Source organism: Lucilia cuprina, chromosome 6, assembly GCF_022045245.1.
Source record: "Lucilia cuprina isolate Lc7/37 chromosome 6, ASM2204524v1, whole genome shotgun sequence".
Taxonomy (NCBI): Eukaryota; Metazoa; Arthropoda; class Insecta; order Diptera; family Calliphoridae; genus Lucilia; species Lucilia cuprina.
Genome location: NC_060954.1, coordinates 40,061,126 through 40,081,240, shown reverse-complemented (window position 1 = coordinate 40,081,240; position 20,115 = coordinate 40,061,126). Strand labels below are relative to the sequence as shown.

The 20,115-nt window shown below is 30.0% G+C and overlaps 1 protein-coding gene across 18 annotated transcripts in view; it reads right to left on the bottom strand.

Moving 5' to 3' along the window:
- Nucleotides 1-20,115, bottom strand: part of LOC111675065 (PDZ and LIM domain protein Zasp) — a 205,168-nt gene that overhangs the window by 131,829 nt on the left and 53,224 nt on the right. For all 18 annotated transcript variants that reach the window (XM_046953594.1, XM_046953595.1, XM_046953580.1 and 15 more), the window contains exon 3: nucleotides 12,469-12,604. In XM_046953594.1, the coding sequence (XP_046809550.1) occupies nucleotides 12,469-12,579 (111 nt within the window). In that variant the 5' untranslated portion in view covers nucleotides 12,580-12,604. The remainder of the gene's footprint in view (nucleotides 1-12,468; nucleotides 12,605-20,115) is intronic.

The following is a 20,115-nucleotide window of genomic DNA, read 5'->3' as shown; positions in this document are numbered from 1 at the left end:
TCTTGTTCTGTTCTTGTTCTGTTCTTGTTCTGTTCTTGTTCTGTTCTTGTTCTGTTCTTGTTCTGTTCTTGTTCTGTTCTTGTTCTGTTCTTGTTCTGTTCTTGTTCTGTTCTTGTTCTGTTCTTGTTCTGTTCTTGTTCTGTTCTTGTTCTGTTCTTGTTCTGTTCTTGTTCTGTTCTTTGTTCTGTTCTTGTTCTGTTCTTGTTCTGTTCTTGTTCTGTTCTTGTTCTGTTCTTGTTCTGTTCTTGTTCTGTTCTTGTTCTGTTCTTGTTCTGTTCTTGTTCTGTTCTTGTTCTGTTCTAGTTCTGTTCTAGTTCTGTTCTAGTTCTGTTCTAGTTCTGTTCTAGTTCTGTTCTAGTTCTGTTCTAGTTCTGTTCTAGTTCTGTTCTAGTTCTGTTCTAGTTCTGTTCTAGTTCTGTTCTAGTTCTGTTCTAGTTCTGTTCTAGTTCTGTTCTAGTTCTGTTCTAGTTCTTTTTCTAGTTCTGTTCTAGTTCTGTTCTAGTTCTTGTTCTAGTTCTGTTCTAGTTCTGTTCTAGTTCTGTTCTAGTTCTGTTCTAGTTCTGTTCTAGTTCTGTTCTAGTTCTGTTCTAGTTCTGTTCTAGTTCTGTTCTAGTTCTGTTCTAGTTCTGTTCTAGTTCTGTTCTAGTTCTGTTCTAGTTCTGTTCTAGTTCTGTTCTAGTTCTGTTCTAGTTCTGTTCTAGTTCTGTTCAGTTCTGTTCTAGTTCTGTTCTAGTTCTGTTCTAGTTCTGTTCTAGTTCTGTTCTAGTTCTGTTCTAGTCTGTTCTAGTTCTGTTCTAGTTCTGTTCTAGTTCTGTTCTAGTTCTGTTCTAGTTCTGTTCTAGTTCTGTTCTAGTTCTGTTCTAGTTCTGTTCTAGTTCTGTTCTAGTTCTGTTCTAGTTCTGTTCTAGTTCTGTTCTAGTTCTGTTCTAGTTCTGTTCTAGTTCTGTTCTAGTTCTGTTCTAGTTCTGTTCTAGTTCTGTTCTAGTTCTGTTCTAGTTCTGTTCTAGTTCTGTTCTAGTTCTGTTCTAGTTCTGTTCTAGTTCTGTACTAGTTCTATTCTAGTTTTGTTCTAGTTCTGTTCTAGTTCTGTTCTAGTTCTATTCTAGTTTGTTCTAGTTCTGTTCTAGTTCTGTTCTAGTTCTGTTCTAGTTCTGTTCTAGTTCTGTTCTAGTTCTGTTCTAGTTCTGTTCTAGTTCTGTTCTAGTTCTGTTCTAGTTCTGTTCTAGTTCTGTTCTAGTTCTGTTCTAGTTCTGTTCTAGTTCTGTTCTAGTTCTGTTCTAGTTCTTTCTGTTCTAGTTCTGTTCTAGTTCTGTTCTAGTTCTGTTCTAGTTCTGTTCAGTTCAGTTCTAGTTCTGTTCTAGTTCTGTTCTAGTTCTGTTCTAGTTCTGTTCTAGTTCTGTTCTAGTTCTGTTCTAGTTCTGTTCTAGTTCTGTTCTAGTTCTGTTCTAGTTCTGTTCTAGTTCTGTTCTAGTTCTGTTCTAGTTCTGTTCTAGTTCTGTTCTAGTTCTGTTCTAGTTCTGTTCTGGTCTGTTCTAGTTCTGTTCTAGTTCTGTTCTAGTTCTGTTCTAGTTCTGTTCTAGTTCTGTTCTAGTTCTGTTCTAGTTCTGTTCTAGTTCTGTTCTAGTTCTGTTCTAGTTCTGTTCTAGTTCTGTTCTAGTTCTGTTCTAGTTCTGTTCTAGTTCTGTTCTAGTTCTGTTCTAGTTCTGTTCTAGTACTGTTCTATATCTGTGGGAGACATGGAGATTGCTACATTTGATTACATCTGACTACATCCACATATGCATATGTAGGTATGTATATTGTATATATGCATATATCTATGTAACCGTCATTTATTTTTGGAAACTGACCCCACTCTCAATTTTATTTTAATCTACGAATAAAACATGTTCGGTAGACAAAATATAAATAATGTTTAAAAAAATAATAAAGATTAAAATAAAATAACTGAAAATGACAAACTGAAATGAGCAAAGTAAAGGAGAATGGAAAAAAAATCATAAATTAATCCTATTTAAGCGGATGAGTAGCTTATTTTTGTGAAGAAATTATTTGTATAGAGGGCTTGGCTTCATCACTGTTTTTATTTTCTTTTTTTTTGGCTACTGACATAGACGAAGTTCTATGGACCTTAGCAACCAGATAAATATACACATGCAGGCATATTATACTTGCTGGCTGGACAATTCAAAGAAACGTTGGTAACGAACTTGAAAAATAAACAAATAAAAAATTTTTGTTATAAAAATTATTTTTCTTTCTATTTTATTATTTGCAATCTTAATAAAGCTTTATTTTTGCTACAAACACATTCGCATAAATACATCTCATCTATACAATTTTCATTTCATTATTTGAATGTGTATACATATTTGTTTGTATTACACAAAGTATTATATATGAAAGAAACAAAAATGGAACAACTAGGTCTAGTGTGTCTGGGGACTTTGGCCTGGTCGGCTTAAATAAATAGAGAAAAAATATAACATTATTACCCAACAGTTTCTTAAGGAATGAATTTTGAATCAGTTTTTTTTTCTTTCTCAGTAGTTACTTAAAGAAGAATAAATCAATCTAACTACTGAGAGAGAAAGATTCTTTTTTCTCTCTCAGTAGTTACTTGATTGTTCTTAGGTAATCTACCAAGAAGTCAATCTAGACATTACCCTGAACTGCAAGATTGTCTTTTCTCTCTTAGAAGTTACTCAATTGTTCTAAGGTAATCTACCAAGAGGTCAATCTTCACTACACCCTAAACTGCAGGGTTTTCTCATATATCTGAAAAGGAATACTCATACTAAGAAAAAATTAAGCTTAATGAGTGAAACTGTAGAAAGAATAGCTAAGGTCAACGTAGATTTTTTTTTAATTCTTCACTCTCTTTTCTTTCTCAGCTCTTTGTTCGCCATATTTTTCGCTCTTTTCGCTAGTTGACTGTTATTGTTGATTTTGTTTCCTTTTCCTATAAATATAATTCTCTAAGATGGCATTATTATGAAGTATAAACACACAGTTTTCAGAACAAAAAAATGGAACATAATAAAATATTATAAAAGTTAAAAAGGAAAGGCTTTTTGAATTCTACTTTTTTTTTAATTCTTCTAGTAAAAGAACAAAAATTTCAATGGCTTAAATTTAATTAGCCGCCAAAGGCAGTTTGTCATTTTATTAAGAGAAAAACTGAGAAATTATGATGGAGGAGGTGAAATATTTCTTAAATTAATAAATTGGTTTAAAACTGTTGTAGTCCAATTAAATTAAAATGCTATGAAGCTTACTTAAAGAATTTTCATTTCTAATTTGAATCAAATAAATTTTGAGCTTATTTGTTAATAAGATGCCTTTTTATAAGGACTACTATGGCACTATTGAAGAAAACTTGAGACCCATTTTTATTGAATTTATTATGGGATCAAAATAACACCCGAAGTTTCATTATTTCGTTTATAGGCATCAGAAAAGTCTTCTGAGTTATGGTAGTTTATGCAACAATGTTTTAAACAATTAACACAAACTCATAATAACGTCTTTCTTAAAGTAGTCTAAATTTAAATTCTAATTAAATATTTCTATTTAATTAAATATTAAGGCAAACAAAAAATTTAATTCCTCTTCAACGTCTTTAACACAGAGACTTAATATTTTAAGAACAACTACAAAATTAAAAAAAAAATAAATATATCCACAATGACACAAAACATATAAATCCCATTATAAGTTTCATGTAAAAAGATCATTTATTGTTCATTCAACAACTAATATGTATGTTGTATGTCTTAACAGAAAAGAGGGGGAAATAGCAACAATTACAACAAAAACCAGCAGCCAAATTACGCATAGCATTTTGAAACAGCACTAACCCAGCCAACATTTCGATTGAAGTATATCAAATTTCAAAAAAGAGCTCTAATGCTATACCATACTTTCATTGAGAATTACTCATATTTCGATCTGTCAAGACTGGTCGCCTGTCTGACATTACCCTTGTTTGGATCCCTGTGCATAGGACAGATCGGCTTGCCAGAACGGGATCTGCTGTTGATATCTCAAACACCGTTTCAGTGGCAACTCTGCTACGTGTTATCATCAGCAGTATTATCAGATTCTTTCTTCAAAATGCTGAAAATATGTGGAATAACCTGGACTCACGTAAAGGGGCCAAGTTATTGTTGCCCTCCTTCAATGAGAAATGCACAAGACACCTTATAGGCGCGACATATCGAAGCAGATTGCAATAACACTGCACTAGGTAAAAGGCAGACATGCATATCGGCTTTTGCTTCATTTCAACGATCAAGACAGGGAAAAGGAGGAAACGATCTTTCATCGCCTTTGTGAATGCTATGCTCTGGCGTAAAATGAAACCTCTTGCTTCATATCTAATCTTGCTGAGATATCTGGTCCTTGGCTTAATGATATCCTCAGATTTCCTACAGCTACAGGCTGGATATAATACATCTCGCGAATGGTGTGGTCCGATTAAAACGGAGTCTCTCCGACCCAACTTGAGAGTTCGTGTACAGTGAAGTACCACGTATATCAACCAACCATTCAATTTTCGATATCAATATGAGCCTTAAAGTTATTACAACCTTTTATGGGGAACAGAGTCCACTGTGGATCGATATTTATTTGTCAAAAAAAAAACTAACTTGTGCAAAAGTTTTCAAGTTTGCTAATAATCAGTATATTTCTGATTTATAAGATCAAATCATGGATAACATGAAATCGTGGCCCGATATTACCCCTTTCTCATTATAAAACCTTATTAATAGGCATTAGTGGTGTAAATTCGTATTCCTTAAGCTCATTTCATTGAATTCCGTCGATCGGACAGGTCGTGATCCTCTAGTAATGTTTCGAAAACTTACCAACAGATTGACAAATCCTCTGATATATTTAAGAAGTAGCTTTAACAAAAATCTTACTTCATTTGAACTTAAACTTTCGTGTTTACTGGGTTGCTTATTTGATCGAGAATTAAACGAATCAAAAGTAGCAAAGGGCGAAACGTCAGTAGTTAATACAATCTTATTATTCCACATTAAAATGGACCGATCATTGAAGAATAAAAAAATGTCTACATTCCCAAAAATAGAAAATCTCAAAATTATTTCAGAATTGGTATTTTTGCAATATTTCCCACACGGTCCATATTTATTTTTGGTTGGAAAACTACTATTGAAATAAATAAGATGAGATGAGATCCAACTGATTGTTAAATCGGTTGAAAACTTTGACCGATATGTGAAAAATGTTTATAACATTTAAAACAAAATGATAAGAATAGCAGCACTCACAACCATGCTTCTTAAGATCTAAGTACTAGAATACTGTTGGGAAATATAAAAAGTTTGGCCATGGCACTTGTTTTAAAGATTCTCATATCGATGGTGCCTTACTTAAAGGTCTTCATAGTGCCACCTCTAGAGCAATTAAGTGGCCTATTTTCAAAATTTGAACTTAAATCCATGTACAATTCACAATCAATGTCCTATCGTTGTATGTCATAAACATTTTATAAATTACATTTTTCAAAATTTTTTAAACAAAAACAAATAGTAATAAAAAATTACGATATACTACGTTGCAACCGTACAAAAATTGAACAACTACTTCCCTATTTCTTTGTTAATCGGAACTGTCGTAAATTAGTGCAATATTTGTGTCCAAAAAATTTCGATTTTGCCTCTATATTTCGTGCTACGACATGCTGATAATACATGTATACACCCGATGACAACATCGTGGTGATGGGGTCTCTTCGAGATTTCTATCACGTCATAATGCGTCACCAGGGGAGATTTCTCTAGAAAACTCCATTTGCTTTTTAAGCTTGTCATATTGGTTACTTTGACAGATCCTTTGTCTTCTCTTTCAAACAATGCCGTTTAGTCGAATCTTTAAACGTAAAGGGAAGGAAAGGTTATACGAGGAAAGCTATAGGGTAATAAAGGACTTTCTTGCCGATTTTAATAAAGAATAACATAAATAAAAAATCCACAAAATCGAGGTCGAACATAAACTTGTGATCTTGTAACAAAGCTTTTTAAAGCTTTCACTAGTTTTAAGCATTTGTTTGAAACTTTTGGTAAATATGTTGTTCAGAAAATCATATATATTCCGGTAATGTCTACCGATTCCTTTTTTTTAAGATATCGGAAACTATTCAATAAAACTTACAATCATAAGCTCTGAAGTATTTCAAAAAGCTGCTAATGTACTACTTGCTACATAGTCTCCATATGACGATTACTAGTATATATGAAGTATATATGATTTTTATAGCTTAAGCCTTAAGCTACTTGGCATTATGGTTGTTGTCTGCTTTAACGTTATTGTATTTGTATTTGTTTTTTTCTGGTTGCATGTTACTGAGGAGTAGATTTGTGGGTAGAGGTTGAAATTGTTGAATGGAAACAGGCTGCTGTTGCAAGATTTATAATATTGACTTGGTGTTTTTAAGTTTGTCTATCCCCCCCTTATTAAAAACTTAAAAAATACCTAAAAGCAGCAATTCTGTATTTATAAGTGGGAGTCTACTGGGGGATTTAATAAAAAAATACTATAACAACAAACAGCAGACAAAGGATGAGTATTAAACTTTTACATAAATAAACATTAACAACACATTTACATTACATTTGCTAGTTGTTCACTTTTTTATATTTAAACTTTTTGTACATATTTACAAAACTAAAAGAAAAAACTGAAATAAAATAAATATGTTGAGTATTCAAGCAAATAATTTGCAAATGTAAAATGTCTGTATGGAAATGCTGGTTATAATTTTCTGCGTTTGTGTGTGTGTGTGTGTCAGTGTTGCATGTTTGTTTAATATATTATCCTTAAGATATTTAAATATGTTGTCTGTATGTTAAAAATTAGTTTTAACATAGAAATATGTCTGTATGTTGCCACAAAAATTATCTAACACATATAATTTTAGCTTATGTCTGCAGCAAGAAGAGTTTTTAGAAAAAAAAAAAAACAATGAAAAGGATGGAGTTAAACTAAAACATTATACATAAGTGTAAAACTTAGTTGAATGGAGAGAAATATAAATGAATAACTAAGATGTGTTAAAGTTTTTCTATGTATACAGAGATTAAACTTACAGCAAGGTGTTGAAATAGTTAAAAAATAAAATGGATTGAAAGTTTTAAGTCTCAGATTTATGGCAGATAATTGTTGCAAAAAAGATTTACAGGAAATTTGGGTTTTATTATAAAAGTTTGTTTAAATTTGAAAAGATTTAAATTGAACTAACATGGGTGATATGTATGTATTTAAAAATTAAAAAATATGTGTAACTAATACTTTAAAAAGCTTTTACTTGAGAAAATTTTAAACTATTAATGAAATTCAATGAACAACCAATTGAATGCCATGAGAATTTCAAAAATATGTTTCATAGCTTACTATGAAACTTGAAGGAAAGATACCATAATCTTGTATTTAAGGCTTTTCATAAAAGTTTTTAAAAGAAAGCTCTGTAATTGATACTTTAAAAAGAAAGCTTTGTAATTGATACTTTAACGGTCTTCTTAAAAAGAAAATCCTTTTTAAAGAAAAGATGTTAAATAAAGCTTTCCAACTAAATGAAACATTCCTATGATACTGTATATATAAAAAGCTTTTTCATACAATGATTCAAAATATCTTCTTAAATAGAAAACTTTATAATCAGTACATTAAAGCGTTTCTTCTAAGGAAAGCCCTTCAAAAGCCAATAAAGTTTAAAGAAAATCTTAAAATTGTTAGAGAAATCAATCATAGAAGATAATTACCTTTAAGTAACACAAATGTTTTACACAAAATGCTTTAAAATTTCCTCAAATTAAAGCTTTGAGAATTTAAAAACATAAGCTTCAAAGCTTACCAAAAAACTTCAAGAAACTATAATCCTGTATGTGTAAAAAAAAAGCTTAAAAAGGCTTTTAAATATCCTTTTTAAAGTAGAAAGTTTTATAACCCAATAAAGCCTTTTTCTAAGGTAAGTCAATCAAAAGCCATTATAGCTTTAAATTGAGCCTCAAAGTTTTCAATTAAATTTTAAGGACAATCATCAAAAGACATAAACGTTTATATAAAATGCTTTAAAGCATTCCAAAGCTTTTTAATTTATTTAAGAAAGCTTTACAAATCTTTTTTCTAGTTTATAAATGAAGATTCACAATTAAAGCTTTTTTCAAAGAAGAAGAAACAATTCATAACATAGACAGTTTATAAAAAGCTTTAAAGCTTTTCTCAATCAATGAAAGCTTATGCAACCTTCAGAGCTTTTTATGAGAAAAAATGTTTTTTCATAAAAGGCTTTCAAATATCCTTTTTAGAAATGAAGCCTTATAAACGAAAATAAAATAAAAAGATTTTCTAAATAAAATAAAATGTAAAGGATCTTTTTCCCACAAACTAAGGTATCAATTAAATTTTAGAGAATCTTTTTATACTCTTATGGAAATATTTTTTCTATACAAAAGAAGACTTTATCATAAGAAGTTATTTTCTTTATGAAAAGAGTCTCTCATTGGAAGCCATTTTTTGTATGAAGAGTCTTTTATGAGGTGAACTTTTGTTTAACGAAAAGGTCTCTCATGGGAAGAGACTAGGAGTCTTCGAGGGAAAGATTTTTTATGTGCAATGGAAATACCTTTATAAAACAAATACCTTTATAAAATAAAACTTTTTAAACGAAACTTCAAAAGATTTTTTCTAAGAAAAATCAATCAAATGCTAAGAAAGTTTATACAATACACTTTAAGTTTACAGAGTCTATAGAATAAGCTTCAAAGCTTTCAAGGAAAAATATAAGCAAATAAATGTTTTTTTTTTTTGCAAAAAGCTTTAAAATATCCTTTTAAGAAATAAAGCTTTATAAATAAAATAAAAGAAAAATCCTAACTGAAAAGAAATGAAAAGGATCCTTTACTGTCAGATTAAGGTCTCAATTAAATTTCAGGCAATCTTTTTATACCCTACGCCACTATAGTGGGGAGGGTATTATACGTGTGTGCTAATGTTTGTAACATATAAAAATGTTAGTTCTACACCTTAAGACTGTCCATCCGTCTGTCGTTTTAAAAATATACTTGTGATGTAAGTTATCTTATGGCCGACCATACCCGACTATACTTTTCTACTTGTTATATTATAAACTCTATCATCTTTAGTTATGGCTAACTTACTCTTAACAATATTAATCAGCTTTTTTATTTTAGAAATCAATGAAAAATATTTTGATTTCTAAACAAAATATTTAATGGTCCATAAACATTGTTTATTTACCTAAGTTATAAAAACGTGATATTTTGCATAAAGTTTGCAACCATTTTATTCAAAATTTCATTTGAATATTCATATATATGTAAATATTCATGTATTTAAAGTAGCAGCTTTAAAGCCATTTAGTCATAAACAAATTCTATTTAAATTTATTCATATGATTCACTTAAAAAACATATGTGAGTAGAAATTTATAACCCACTTCCCAGCGAAAATTACACACACACACACAAATTGATTTGACCATCTCTCTGACACACCACCGCACAAAAACTAAAAAACTACTAAAAGTTTGCAACTTTGACCATAATTTTATTATGAAAAATATTTGAATAATAATAATAATAATAATAATAATAATAAAAAAAAACAAATCAAACAAAACTAAATATGTGCAGAGTAAACAGAAAAATAATATTATTAATAATTTTTTTTTATTTTATTTCTTTTTTTGATTTATAAATTTAAAAGAGTGTGTAAAAGTGGCAGCAACAAGAATTTTGCTGATTCATCAGTGAACCATGTAAAATTTCAACGAGGGTATTGTAGGTTGTACTTTTGTTTTTTTCTTGATCAGACTGCAGCTAGCTTGAGAAGTTGACTGTCTGTCTATCTTTATGCTTGACAGCCATATTATGTCTGTTTGTTCGTACGTCCGTCCGTCCGTCCATCTTCTTGACGCCTTAACAAGTAAATTTTACATTTGTTAAGCTTTTTTTTATAAAATAAAACCTTGAAAAAAATCTTTCACTTCTACCCTCATGGTGTTGTTGTTGTTTTATTTACATATTTTTGAAGAACCCACCAATATCATTATCTTCTTTAGCTAGAGCATCAGCTGTTTTCGCTTAAAGAAACTTTAACTTTATTATCATCTTTATTATTGTTGTTTTTGTTTATTTAATTATAAATTCATATTTAAATAATGGACATATTTAGTTTTTCTTTTCTTTGGATTTTTTTTTCTGTAAATACACACTTGTATGTTATTTCTAGATACTAAAGTTTAAACAGTTGCTGGCAATTTGTTTACCAGCAACTATGAACACTATAAATATGTACATATGTTGTTTAAATTCAAAGTGAAAAGCTTAGTTGTTCTTACTGTTTGTAACAAATGGAAGAATATACAACGAGTAAACGATACTCTACCTATGATTATAATAAAATATTTAGAGATAGAATTATTAAATTATTTAAAAATTATTCAATTAATTAAAAATTATTTTTTTCACAAATCTTCCATTATAATACAAAATATTTTTTAATTGGAAAACCTTTCCTAAACCAAAGAGACTTCCTATAAAAAGTATTTTTTATACAAAGACAAACCTTTTCCATATGTAAATTGTCTTCCATGGGAAATACCCTTCTTAGCGAAAAAAAATCTATCATATTTTATACGAAAATATGATAAATTTCAGATCATGGAAACACATATTCTGTACGAAGAAAAGTCTCTCAGCTTTCTTTTATGAAAAGTATGTCTCATGTGAAAACCATTTATGTACGAAAAGAGTCTGTCATGGAAATACTTTTATACGAAAGAGTCTGCCGAGGTAAAACATTTTCTTATGAAAAGAGTCCTCCATGAGAAAACCTTTTTTATATAAAAAATATCTCATGAAAAAATCATTTTTATGAGAAGAGACTCTGTTCGGAAGACATTTTCTCTACGAAAAGATCTTTATGAGAGGGACTTTTGTTTAACGAAAAAAGTCTCTCATGGGAAGAGACTCTTATGGAAATATCATTTTTATACAAAAGGAGACTCTTTCATGAGAAGACATTTTCCTTATAAAAATGGACTCTCATTTGAAGACATTTGTACAAAATGTCCTTTATGAGGGGAACTTTTATTAACGAAAAAAGTTTCTCATGGGAAAAGGATAGGAGTCTTATTTTCTTATAGAAATACCTGTTTTATATAAAACGAGACTATTTCATAAGAATTAATCTTCTTTATGAAAATAGTTATTCATGGGAAGAGACTAGGAGACTTATATGGGAAGAATTCTCTTATGGAAATACCTTTTCTGTACAAAATGAGTCTTCTAGGGGAAGACCTAGACAAGTCTATCTTTTCTATACGAAAAGCGTCTTCTATGAGAAGACACTTTCTTTATGAAAAAAGTTTTCTATAAGAACATCTATGGAAAGACTGTTTTCATATATCTTCTTTCTTTATGAAAAAAGTATTTCATAAAAATACCTTTTCTATATGAAAATAGTCGTCTATAAGAAGATCTATCGAAAGACTTTTTCTATATAAGAAAAGTATTCAAAGTTAAGGCCTTTTCTGTGGTAAAAGAATCTCCCATTTGAACCTCTTCTTTATACGAAAAGAGTCTTCCAGGAAAAGATATTTTTTAAGAAAAGAGTTTTTCACGTGTTTTCACCTTTTCTATGAGAAATTTTTCTCTAGTGTAAAAATCCTTTGGAACCACATTCCAAGAGATAAAGAAAAAAAGAGAGATTGAGGAAAAAAGTAATGTTTAACCGAAAAGATTCGCTAAGTTTGCTCTACTCAAGTTTTTGTAAATTTTTCAAGCTCCTGATGATGTGATTATGATTCTTTTTTTATTTTTACAAATAATTTTCTTTCTATTTAAACTTTTCTACTTTTTTCTACTTTTAAATGTTAAATAAACATGTTATGTTATTTACTTATATATAAAATTACTTAATATACAAAATAAACAAATTCAGTTTCATTGTAAACATTGTGACTTAAATACTCCATCCAACTCTCATTGAAAATGAAATGATTATTGAATTTTTCATTGTTTTTGTGTAAAACTTTTATTTGAGGATTTTTTTTAAACTTGAAAGATTTTATTTACACAGCTGTATGACTGTGGAGTAAATTAACCTCTAAAGTGGAATTGGGGCTAATTTTGAATAATTCTTTAAAGTTTATTTTACTTTCAATGGATTTTTTTAGTTGCTACTGCAAAGCTACTTTAGTTAGAAAGCTGCTGTTGTAATAAACATTTTGAGCTTTTGTTGTTATTGCGAAACAAATTTTGTTGATTCCCTATTCAAGAAGTTATTCTTCAGTTCTATTTTATAGAAATTTTAAATTTACACTAAAATTGAAATAAATTCAAAATTTATTTATTCTACTGAAATTGTCTAAAAACCAATAAATATTACACAAAAAAATAAACAATGAAAACTTACCTTTTGTACAAGAAGTGGAGCAGCGAAATCAGTGCCACCTTGTAGACGGAAGCCCCAGGGTTGAGCGTCGAATCTGGACAATTTAATTTGCAACAATTGAGGTTGGGCCATTTTTTCTATTTTAATTAGTAGTTAACTGCAAAATAAGAAAAAGAAAAGTAAATTTATATTTTTGTTTTACACAAAAAAACTTAAAGTTAAATTAGGCTAAAAAAAGAATTTTTCCTAAAATACTGAATATTTCTCAACAACAGATTACTATTTAGCCTGTCTTTCTCTATATCTTACACACAAATTGTATCATTGTTTCTGATGACTAATTAAGTAGTTAAAGTGAAAAAAGTGCAGAATACTGCAGTCATTGCAAAACTTACAAAAAAAAAAAAAAGAATTCTAGTAATTGAATATAAGTTTTTAATACTCTTGAATTAAAGTTTTTGTTGTTGTTTCTGTTGCAGCAAAATATACATAGAAAAGAGTGCAAGTAATTGAAAATAGTTGTAAGTTGACAGTTTTGGTAGAGTGTGATGTCAGGAATGGAACTTTTGTCTTTAAGAAAAGTCTTCCTTGGGAAGATCATTTTGATATGAAAAGAGTTTTCCTGGGGAAGATCTCTTCTATTGAAAAAGCGTTTAATTGGAGAATATCTTTTCTATATAAAAAAAGACTTCTTTTCTTTACGAAAACAGTCTTTCATAGGAAGATCTTTTCTATACGAAAAGAGTCTTTTATAGGAAGATCTTTTCTATACGAAAAGAGTCTTTTATAGGAAGATCTTTTCTATACGAAAATAGTCTTTTATAGCAAGATCTTTTCTATACGAAAAGAGTCTTCCTTAGGAAGATCTTTTCTATACGAAAAGAGTCTTCCTTAGGAAGATCTTTTCTATACGAAAAGAGTCTTCCTTAGGAAGATCTTTTCTATACGAAAAGAGTCTTCCATAGGAAGATCTTTTCTATACGAAAAGAGTCTTCCTTAGGAAGATCTTTTCTATACGAAAAGAGTCTTCCTTAGGAAGATCTTTTCTATACGAAAAGAGTCTTCCTTAGGAAGATCTTTTCTATACGAAAAGAGTCTTCCTTAGGAAGATCTTTTCTATACGAAAAGAGTCTTCCTTAGGAAGATCTTTTCTATACGAAAAGAGTCTTCCTTAGGAAGATCTTTTCTATACGAAAAGAGTCTTCCTTAGGAAGATCTTTTCTATACGAAAAGAGTCTTCCTTAGGAAGAACTTTTCTATACGAAAGCAGTCTTTCTTAGGAAGATTTTTTCTATACGATAAGAGCCTTCTTTAGCAAGATCTTTTCTATACGAAAAGAGTCTTCTTTAGGAAGATCTTTTCTATACGAAAAGAGTCTTCTTTAGGAAGATCTTTTCTATACGAAAAGAGTCTTCTTTAGAAAGATATTTTCTATACTAAAAGAGTTTTCTTTAGGAAGATCTTTTCTATACGAAAAGAGTCTTCCTTAGGAAGAACTTTTTTATACGAAAGCAGTCTTCTTTTGAAGATTTTTTGTATACGATCTTCCTTAAAAAGATCTTTTCTATACGAAATGAGTCTTCCTTAGAAAGATTTTTTCTAAAAAGAGTCTGATTTTTCCTTTTCCTTTTTTCTTCCTGTTGAAGATCTTTCCTATATAGAAAGTTTCTTCCTGTTGAAGGTAAAGAGTCTTTCTTTAGAAAAGAAGGTAGAAAATTGATTGCCTAATCCAATCAGATTTATGATCAGCGAAGTTTTTCCTACTCTGCATTTGTATAATACTTATGCATATCTCATAATAGTATTCCTTTTAAGAAGTATCTCTGATGTTGCTCTTTTTTTTTTTGTATGTGTATAGTACGTGTAGTAAGTTGATATTGTTTTCTATACTATGTAGTACATAGTATACTACTACTCACTTGTACATGTAGTTTTTAGTTGCCACATTTGCAATGCAAATTTAACTAAAGTTTATCTATGCTACATGCACGTAAGCAGGCAATGCTGGTAGGTACTTGCAGATAGAGGTATAGAAGAACTATAATATAGAATAGAAAATGTTGTTGGTAAATGCAACAATGTTTATTAAGCAACATACATATATACATACAACGAAGCAGGTCTAGCAAGTTGCAATATTTTTCAACATATTCTTAATCTGGTTGTAGGTTTATCTTAATTAATATATTGTATACTTTAAGCTTGTGTTTTAAAAGTGAATCCTTAAATTGTGTTAAAATTTTGATTCTCAGACAACTCTCGTTTTTTTAAAAACACACAATGAAAACGACAACTTGTCAGTTGGAAAAAACCCGACACACTATTGTACTAACACACAGTTTTGTTAATCTATTTTAGCAGTGTGTTATTTTTTGTCAAAGTTTTTTTTTCCTCTCATTTCTGTTACATTTTGACCAATTTTTGTCGTTGCAATAATGAAGACATTATAGCCGTAAGTATGTTCATACTAGTTTGTTGCATTAGGTGTTTTGTTGCCGGGTGATGGGATACTTTGTGTGTACAAAAAGCTAAACACCAAAAAAAAACTTAGAATTATATTACCACTAAATGTTTGCCTGTGTCGATTTTGTTTTTCTACTATTATGGAGGCAACAAAAAAATCTACATATATTTTGCTTAAACACGCAAAATGTTGCAAGCAAAAAAAAAAGATACCAACAATACACCAGTACTAGTTAGTTGATTCTATATATTTTTTTCGTAGAAAATCAAGAGAGTGTGTTAAAAAGGATCAACTGTTGTGGTGTATTTTTTGTTATTGTCGTTGCAAAAGTGTGTGGCAGCAGTTAGATATTGCCACATGTGTTTGTGTCTATTTGAAAATTTTGTTTTTCTTTGTCTTCATTTTTTTATTTGCTGTTTTTCATGTATGTTTCTGCCATGATAATGCACTCACGTTTTAAAACTATAAAATAAAATTTTACTACAATTAAAAAACAGGGACCGAAAAAAACTGAAAGAACTTTAATGCTGCAACAGTAAAGGATTTTAAAGATAAAGTAAAAAGTGTTTATGCTTTGTTGCATGTGAGTCTCTGTTATCATTTCTGCAACAAAAATATTTGTTTAAATTGCTGGTGTTTTACTTTTCCAAGATAAAATGCGGAGCTGGTTATATCCTCTTAACAACTTGCATGATTTTATATAATGGAAGGAATTAAAAACTTTATAAAAATTTGGTTAAAGGAAGAATTTCGTATAGAAGAGTTCTTCCTAAGGAAGACTCTTTTCGTATCAAAAAGATCTTCATGAGGAAGACTCTTTTCGTATAGAAAAGAAAGACTCTTTTTCATATAGAATAGATCATCCGAAGGAAGACTCCTTTCGTATAGAAAAGATCTTCCTAAAAAAGACATTTTCCGTATAGAAAAGGAAGACTCTTTTCGTATAAAAAAGATCCTCATAAAGAAGACTCTTTTCGTATAGAAAAAATCTTCCTAAGGAAGACTCTTTTCGTATAGAAAAGATCTTCCTAAGGAAGACTCTTTTCGTATAGAAAAGATCTTCCTAAGGAAGACTCTTTTCGTATAGAAAAGACAGTAAAGGATTTTAAAGATAAAGTAAAAAGTGTTTATGCTTTGTTGCATGTGAGTCTCTGTTATCATTTCTGCAACAAAAATATTTGTTTAAATTGCTGGTGTTTTACTTTTCCAAGATAAAATGCGGAGCTGGTAATATCCTCTTAACAACTTGCATGATTTTATATAATGGAAGGAATTAAAAACTTTATAAAAATTTGGTTAAAGGAAGAATTTCGTATAGAAGAGTTCTTCCTAAGGAAGACTCTTTTCGTATCAAAAAGATCTTCATGAGGAAGACTCTTTTCGTATAGAAAAGAAAGACTCTTTTTCATATAGAATAGATCATCCGAAGGAAGACTCCTTTCGTATAGAAAAGATCTTCCTAAAAAAGACATTTTCCGTATAGAAAAGGAAGACTCTTTTCGTATAAAAAAGATCCTCATAAAGAAGACTCTTTTCGTATAGAAAAAATCTTCCTAAGGAAGACTCTTTTCGTATAGAAAAGATCTTCCTAAGGAAGACTCTTTTCGTATAGAAAAGATCTTCCTAAGGAAGACTCTTTTCGTATAGAAAAGATCTTCCTAAGGAAGACTCTTTTCGTATAGAAAAGATCTTCCTAAGGAAGACTCTTTTCGTATAGAAAAGATCTTCCTAAGGAAGACTCTTTTCGTATAGAAAAGATCTTCCTAAGGAAGACTCTTTTCGTATAGAAAAGATCTTCCTAAGGAAGACTCTTTTCGTATAGAAAAGATCTTCCTAAGGAAGACTCTTTTCGTATAGAAAAGATGTTCCTAAGGAAGACTCTTTTCGTATAGAAAAGATCTTCCTAAGGAAGACTCTTTTCGTATAGAAAAGATCTTCCTAAGGAAGACTCTTTTCATATAGAAAAGATCTTCCTAAGGAAGACTCTTTTCATATAGAAAAGATCTTCCTAAGGAAGACTCTTTTCGTATAGAAAAGATCTTCCTAAGGAAGACTCTTTTCGTATAGAAAAGATCTTCCTAAGGAAGACTCTTTTCGTATAGAAAAGATCTTCCTAAGGAAGACTCTTTTCGTATAGAAAAGATCTTCCTAAGGAAGACTCTTTTCGTATAGAAAAGATCTTCCTAAGGAAGACTCTTTTCGTATAGAAAAGATCTTCCTAAGGAAGACTCTTTTCGTATAGAAAAGATCTTCCTAAGGAAGACTCTTTTCGTATAGAAAAGATCTTCCTAAGGAAGACTCTTTTCGTATAGAAAAGATCTTCCTAAGGAAGACTCTTTTCGTATAGAAAAGATCTTCCTAAGGAAGACTCTTTTCGTATAGAAAAGATCTTCCTAAGGAAGACTCTTTTCGTATAGAAAAGATCTTCCTAAGGAAGACTCTTTTCGCATAGAAAAGATCTTCCTAAGGAAGACTCTTTTCGTATAGAAAAGATCTTCCTAAGGAAGACTCTTTTCGTATAGAAAAGATCTTCCTAAGGAAGACTCTTTTCGTATAGAAAAGATCTTCCTAAGGAAGACTCTTTTCGTATAGAAAAGATCTTCCTAAGGAAGACTCTTTTCGTATAGAAAAGATCTTCCTAAGGAAGACTCTTTTCGTATAGAAAAGATCTTCCTAAGGAAGACTCTTTTCGTATAGAAAAGATCTTCCTAAGGAAGACTCTTTTCGTATAGAAAAGATCTTCCTAAGGAAGACTCTTTTCGTATAGAAAAGATCTTCCTAAGGAAGACTCTTTTCGTATAGAAAAGATCTTCCTAAGGAAGACTCTTTTCGTATAGAAAAGATCTTCCTAAGGAAGACTCTTTTCGTATAGAAAAGATCTTCCTAAGGAAGACTCTTTTCGTATAGAAAAGATCTTCCTAAGGAAGACTCTTTTCGTATAGAAAAGATCTTCCTAAGGAAGACTCTTTTCGTATAGAAAAGATCTTCCTAAGGAAGACTCTTTTCGTATAGAAAAGATCTTCCTAAGGAAGACTCTTTTCGTATAGAAAAGATCTTCCTAAGGAAGACTCTTTTCGTATAGAAAAGATCTTCCTAAGGAAGACTCTTTTCGTATAGAAAAGATCTTCCTAAGGAAGACTCTTTTCGTATAGAAAAGATCTTCCTAAGGAAGACTCTTTTCGTATAGAAAAGATCTTCCTAAGGAAGACTCTTTTCGTATAGAAAAGATCTTCCTAAGGAAGACTCTTTTCGTATAGAAAAGATCTTCCTAAGGAAGACTCTTTTCGTATAGAAAAGATCTTCCTAAGGAAGACTCTTTTCGTATAGAAAATATCTTCCTAAGGAAGACTTTTTTCGTATAGAAAATATCTTCCTAAGGAAGACTTTTTTCGTATAGAAAAGATCTTCCTAAGGAAGACTCTTTTCGCATAGAAAAGATCTTGCTAAGGAAGACTCTTTTCATATATAAACGATATTCCTAAGGAAGACTACTTTCGTATAGAAAAGTTTTTCCTAAGGAAGGCTATCTTCGTATAGAAAAGATCTTCCTAAGGAAGACTTTTTTCGCATAGAAAAGATCTTCCTAAGGAAGACTTTTTTCGCATAGAAAAGATCTTCCTAAGGAAGACTCTTTTCGTATAGAAAATATCTTCCTAAGGAAACTCTTTTCGCATAGAAAAGATCTTGCTAAGGAAGACTCTTTTCGCATAGAAAAGATCTTGCTAAGGAAGACTCTTTTCGCATAGAAAAGATCTTGCTAAGGAAGACTCTTTCCATATATAAACGATATTCCTAAGAAAGACTGCTTTCGTATAGAAAAGTTTTTCCTAAGGAAGGCTATCTTCGTATAGAAAAGATCTTCCTAAGGAAGACTGCTTTCGTATAGAAAATATCTTCCTAAGGAAAACTCTTTTCGTATAAAAAAATATTCCTAAGGAAGACTCTTTTCGTATAGAAAATATCTTCTTAAGGAAGGCTCTTATCGTATAGAAAAGATCTTCCTAAAGAAGACTATTTTCGTATAGAAAAAATCTTCCTAAGGAAGACTATTATCGTATAGAAAAGACCTTTTTAAAGAAGTCTCTTTTCGTATAGAAAAGATCTTGCTAACTAAGACTCTTTTCGTGTAGAAAATATCATTCTAAGAAAGACTCTTTTCGTATAGAAAAGATCTTCTTACGATTATTATTATTTCTTATAAAAAAGATCCTGTTTTGGTAGACTCTTTTTGTATAGAAAAGATTTTCCTAAAACTCTTTGTATGGAAGATCTTTTCCTATAGATGTAGAATTTTTATTCTCTTTTATTATGAAATAAATAGAGAGTAGAAAGTTGAACTGAAGTTTATATATTCTTCCTATAAAAAGCATTAGCATCTGTTTTTGTGAGGATTCAGGATGTTGTCAGATTCTTTTAGCATTAATAACGACCCAAAAAAGTACAAAACAACTAAAACATATTATTTTTGTAAAAAAAAAGTATATAATGTATTTCATACCAGCAAATTTATAGAAATTTCCTCCTTTCTTTAACATAAAGGATATTAAAATCTTGTAACTGAATTGTATTTTTTAACATTAAACCATTAAAAATATGTCTAACTGTAAAAAGAGTCAGAAAATAAGATTATCTCTAAAACACACACACACACATCCCGGTCATATGAATTAACATGTTTTAGCCCGTGTATTTCATGTTCAGTGATTACATATGAGACAACTCCCCTGTTTTTTCGAGCAACCCCATGTAATTTTGTTGTTGTTTTTTTTTAAAGAAATAAAATACATTTATACAGTATCAAAAACAATGGCGGCTTGTTGAAAATAAAATGGCTTAAAAGCCAGAGAAAACTTTACAAGTTTAATTAACGTAAATTTTGTGGAAGCTGATGTTAAAAATGTGTTGTTTAGCTAAGAAATTATGTTCTATGAAAGAAATATTATTTTTTTTTATTTACATATAATTAAAAAGGGTTAAAAATATTAAAACACATTTGTTTATAACATTTTCCTTCAAAAGACTTTAATTAACACCATATCTTAGAGTTTGATAGTTGAAAAGAAAAGTCGACTTTTTGAATTTAGTAAAAAGTCTATTTTTCGACTTTTTGCATTTGAAAAGTCGTTTTTTTCATATGAAAAGTCGATTTTTCATTTAATTAAATGTCGACTTTTCAATTTTTTAAACTTTTTCCGACTTTTCGA